This window comes from Quercus suber, unplaced genomic scaffold (genome assembly GCF_002906115.3).
Source record: "Quercus suber isolate HL8 unplaced genomic scaffold, Cork oak 2.0 scaffold_1100, whole genome shotgun sequence".
In the NCBI taxonomy this organism is placed as follows: domain Eukaryota; kingdom Viridiplantae; phylum Streptophyta; class Magnoliopsida; order Fagales; family Fagaceae; genus Quercus; species Quercus suber.
The window spans coordinates 44,152-49,666 of NW_027070505.1; the positions used below are offsets into that span (position 1 = coordinate 44,152).

Sequence of the window (5,515 nt, forward strand, 5' to 3'; positions counted from 1 at the left end):
AACATGAAAAGGGTATGGGGATTTAATATGTAGTGTTTGTGTGCGTGTGAATGAGTAAAAGAGAGTTTGTGAGCGAAAAGAAAGTGTAAAAAGAGTACCATGAAAAGTAAATTACCATTTGTGTTCCCATAATTTGACTGTGCTACTTGGTTTAGTTTGTGTTGACTTCTGTTGCCACTGGGAAAAGAAAACTCAAGAAGATAGGAATGCGGGGAAATTAGATTAGATGCTAAATTACGAAAATGGGTGCACCTGTTTCACTTTTTTGGCGATGCGGGTGAGGGAGTTGATGAGAATTCCAGGGTTAAATTGGTCAATTCACTTTGATGGCGTTGGTAGAATATATTCTCAATGAACTTTCTTGGAAACTTCTGCAGACTGAAAGTCGTGTTCTACCGCAAGCCATATTCAATTTGGAAAAAATAAAATAAATAAAATAAAATAAATTGTAAGACCGCGTGAAAATGACAGTAGCTAATTACAGTGCACAACATTGAGTAAATCTAGTGTGTTTCGTTGTATGTTTTCTTTTTTTCACATGTGGGTGGACCTGTGCGTGTAGGGTCCACCTACATGTGAGATAGAAAGGAAGCATTAAATGAAAACACAGTATACCCCCTCGTACAACATTACTCTAATAAAAGGTTCGGCAAAAGGTACAGTCATAGAATTATTGATCATATATTCAACTGAGCCCGTAAAGATTCCAATGACGTCTAGTCATCATACGAACGCGTTATTGCATTATTATATGGATCCGGGAAATTTTTTTTCAAAAATAAAAATTATTGTTTGCTTTTAGGCATACATTTGCAAAATCTTTATTATATTTGACCTGTCATAGCTAGCAATCGAAAAGTAAACGTGAATCAAGGCACGATATTAATGGGACCATGTAGGTCTCTAGAAACTGGTGACGGTTCTAAGAATTTTAGTCAAGATGTTTCTATTTCACTTTGAAAAAATCTTTATTATATTTGACCTGTCGTGGCTAGCAATCGAAAAGTAAACGTGAGTCAAGGCACGATATTAATGGGACCATGTAGGTTTTGATGAAGCATGAATTCGTCAGTCAATGTATGTAAATAAAAATTATCTCTGGGCTCTTGCAAGTATGTATTCGTGAGTGTGGTCATCGGTGTGGTGCCTGCCACAACGCCTCCGATGTCAAAGTCAGTATCAGAAGTTATTTAAGAATGAGCTATGTAGTGTATCGAAATCAGAGAAATCTCACAGTATCTATATCAATGTGTACGTACCTTCTTCTTGGCCATGCGGGGGCTTTATATATGTTGTTGTAGCCTCTAACCGTTGGGCAATTATGGTGGTTCTTAACACCTCTCTGAGTAACGTTTTCTGGCCTCATCACGTTGCTTTAATTTTTTCCCAACGGGTTTTACAACTGGTTTTGTAACCGTCCAGGGTGTTTATTGGCGGCATTGAATGAGGTGTTTAACCTTGTCAGTGAAGTGGAAACTCGTCAGTGAAGTGGGAACTCGCCAGTGTAGGTCTATCTCGTCGGCCCAGTTTATCTCGTCTATACTTGACCACAAGTAGGGTCCTTCCCATGTGGGGCCGAGTTTCCCTTGAGTGGAATCCCTGGTAGCCGAGGTTACTTTATGAAGGACGAGGTCACCGATATCAAGTTGTCTGAGCTTCACTCTCTTGTTGTAGTAGTCAGTCATCTTTTGCTGATATTCCACCATTCTGCTACAAGCTTTATCTCTTACTTCGTCAAGGAAGTCCAGGTTGAGTCGCAAATGATCGTCATTGACTTCTTCAATGAATGCCTCTCGTCTGATGCTGGTTATTCCCACCTCAACCGGGATCACTACTTCAGTGCCGTAAGTGAGTCTGAAGGGCGTCTCTCCTGTTGGTGTTCTCGTTGTTGTCCTGTAGGCCCACAATACATTGGGCAATTCTTCTGGCCAGGCACCCTTCGCATTGTCCAGCTTCGTTTTGATAATCTTGAGCAACGTTCGATTTGTCACCTCCGTCTGTCCATTCGCTTGTGGGTGACCTGGGGACAAGAATTGATTCTTGATGCCTAGGCCTGAGCAAAATTCCCTAAAGCCTTGGCTGTCGAATTGTCGTCCATTGTCTGATATGATCGTCCTTGGAATCCCGAACCTGCAAATGATGTTCTTCCATACAAAGCTCTGGATTCTGGCTTCGATTATGGTCGCCAGTGCCTCTGCTTCAACCCATTTTGTAAAATAATCAATAGCAACTAGTAAGAATTTTACCTGACCTTTGCCCTGGGGCAGCGAGCTGACGATGTCGATTCCCCACTATGCAAATGGCCATGGGGATGAAATTGTCGTCAATTTTTCTGCTGGAAGTCGTTGAACATTTCCAAACCGTTGGCACTTGTCACATCTCTTGACGAACTCTGCCGCGTCCACCTGCATAGTGGGCCAGAAATAGCCTGTTCGAATTATTTTTCCTGTTAGGGATCTGGGGCCAGCATGATCCCCGCAAACACCTTCGTGGATTTCCTTCAGGATGTACGTTGCTTCTTTCTCGTCGACACACCTTAGGTAAGGCATAGAGAAGCCTCTTTTGTATAGGGCGTCATTGAGGATTATGAATCTGGCTGCCCTCTTTTTGATCTTCCTGGCTTCTTCTTTGTTCTATGGGAGGTGCCTGTCCTGAAGGAAGGATACAATGGGTGTCATCCAGCTGTTTGTGCTCTGGATTGCAAATGTTGGAACCTCTTCAATGCTGGGTTTTTTCTGAACTTCCATCATTAGGCCTTCTTCCACCGCTCCTTCGTCTGACGAGGCTATCTTTGAGACTTCGTCTGCCATCACATTCTAGCTTCTGGGAATCTGCACGAACTCTACCTTTTTGAACTCTTGAGCTAGATTCTTCATCAGTCTAAGGTACCACTGCATTCTTTCTTCTTTTGCTTCGTATTCTCCCCTGGCTTGCCCACTTACTAGCTTTGAATCACTCTGGATCACCAGATTCTTAATTCCAAACTCTCTTCCAAGCCTTAACCCCATCAGAATCCCTTCATATTCGGCCTCATTATTAGTTGCTGGGAATTTCAACTGAACTCCATATTTTAGCTTTTCTCCGTCGGGGGTGATTATGACTACCCCTACTCCTCTTCTCTTATGGGCTGACGAGCCGTCGGTCTGTATTGTCCATTGCTTGTGTTCGATGGTGAAGTCGTCCTCGTCCAGGTGGGTGAATTCCTCGATGAAGTCTACTAAAGCTTGTGTTTTTATGGCCGTCCTGGGGTGGTATTCAATATCAAATTGACTGAGCTCAATCGCTCACTGGACCATTCTCCCTGCCACCTCGGGCTTGCTCATGGACTTCTTGATTGGTTGGTCCGTCATTACTAGGATAGGATGCGCTTGGAAGTACTGCCTAAGTTTTCGTGAAGCTACTATCAGCGCGAACATGATCTTCTCAATCTGAGGGTACCTGGACTCAGCTCCTTGGAAGGCTTGGCTGATGTAATAGACGGGGAGTTGCTTCCCGTCTTCTTCTCGGATCAAGGCTGCATTGACGGCCGTATCTGACATTGCCAGGTACAAGTATAAGTTCTCACCTTCTTTTGACAGGCTTAGAAGGGGTGGATTGCTTAAGTAACGTTTGACTTCCTGGAATGCGGCCTCGCATTCGTCAGTCCAGGCGAAAGCCTGTCTTAATGTCTTGAAGAAGGGTAGGCATTTGTCCGTCGCTCTAGAGACGAACCTATTGAGGGCTGCAATCCTTCCTGTCAGCTTCTGGACATCCTTGACAGTCTTGGGCGAGGCTATATTGATTATGACTTGTACCTTCTCTGGATTCGCCTCAATTCTCCTCTGGGACACCATAAATCCTAGGAATTTCCCTGAGACTACGCCAAAGACACATTTACTAGGGTTCAGCTTCATATGATATTGCTTGAGGGTAGCAAATGTCTCTTTGAGGTCGTCCAGATGGGTGAATTCCTCTTTACTCTTGACGAGCATGTCGTCCACGTATACTTCTATGTTCCTGCCTATCTGCTTGCTGAACATTCTGTTTATCAATCTCTGATAAGTGGCACTTGCATTCTTCAGTCTAAAGGGTATTACCTTATAACAATAGAGCCATTAGCTGGTGATGAAGGCTGTTTTCTCCTGATCCTCTTCTGCGATTTTTATCTGGTTGTATCTAGAGAAACCGTCCATGAACATCAAAAGCTTGTGCCCAGCTGTGGAGTCTACCAACTGGTTTATTCTCGGGAGAGGGAAGCTGTCCTTCAGGCATGCTTTGTTCAGGTCTGTGAAGTCAACGCATATTCTCCATTTCCCATTTGCTTTCTTTACCGGGACGATGTTTATGAGCCAATCTGGATAATATACTTCGCGGATGAAGCCTGCAACCAAGAGCTTGTTAACTTCGTCAGTAACCGCTTGATCTCTTTCGGGTGCGAAAACTCTTCGTCTTTGTTTGACGGGCTTCCTTTCCGGGTCTACATTCAGCCTGTGTTGGATGACTTCTAGAGATATGCCTGGCATGTCATCGTGGCTCCAAGCAAAGACGTCTAGGTTTTCTTTAAGAAATTGAATCAGCTTTGTTCTCATTTTAGGACTTAGAGTCGTCCCTATCCTGGTCGTCTTATTTGGTTCTTCGTCAGACAATTCTACTGTCTCCAAGGCCTCCATCTTTTCTTTCTCCTTTTCTTCGATCGTCCATGTATGGTTCTCCTTTGCGCCCACGACGGCCTGGTAACACTCCCGAGCTAAAACTTGATCTCCTTTGACTTCTCCTACCCCATTCTCCATTGGAAATTTTATCTTCAGGCAATAGGTTGACGTGGATGATTTCCACTTGTTGAGCACTGGTCTTCCAATGATTACATTGTAGGTCGAGGGACAATCTACCACCAAGAAGTCTAGATCACAGGTCAACTGCTTCGGGTAGGTTCCGACTGTCACCGTCAACGTTACTATGCCCTTGGGGTTTACCTTGTCTCCACTAAAGCTGACAAGAGGGGAGTCAAATGGACGCAATCTTTTTGGATCCAATTTCAACTGCTGGAACGCAGGGAAGTAAATGATGTCAGCGGAGCTTCCATTGTCCACAAGGATCCTCTTTATGTTGAAACCTTCTATTGTAAGTGCTATGACCAGGGGGTCATTGTGAGGTTGTTTCACTCCTCTAGCATCTCCTTCATTGAAAATTATGTCTTGATCAGTTCGTGTCTGTTTCAACGGGGGTGTCATATGGACGCTGTTCACCTGTCGTTGATATGCTTTCTTAAGGGACTTGAATGACCCATATGCCATGGGCCCTCCTACGATCGTCTGTATTTCCCTTATCACCTTTTGAGGAGAATGGTACTGACGGTTATTGCCTCCGGAGGTGGACTCGTGCTGACCCTTGTTTTCATCTCGGAATCTACTGTATTCCCCTTTCTTCACAAACTTCTGTAGCTTTCCTTTCTATATCAACTCCTCTATCTGTTCTTTGAGGCCTCGACAATCTTTAGTGTAATGGCCGTGGTCCTTGTAAAATTGGCAGTACTTAT

At 44.0% G+C, this 5,515-nt stretch overlaps 1 protein-coding gene across 1 annotated transcript; it reads right to left on the reverse strand.

Moving 5' to 3' along the window:
- Positions 1 to 4,094: 4,094 nt before the first annotated feature.
- LOC112037214 (uncharacterized) lies at positions 4,095 to 5,273 on the reverse strand. Its single transcript, XM_065769272.1, has one exon. The coding sequence runs from the start codon at positions 5,271 to 5,273 to the stop codon at positions 4,095 to 4,097; it is 1,179 nt and encodes a 392-aa protein (XP_065625344.1).
- Positions 5,274 to 5,515: the final 242 nt, after the last annotated feature.

Bases quoted from the DNA above. Each gene is read 5' to 3' on its own strand.
- LOC112037214 (XM_065769272.1), bottom strand. From the start codon at position 5,273: ATGGCATATGGGTCATTCAAGTCCCTTAAGAAAGCATATCAACGACAG.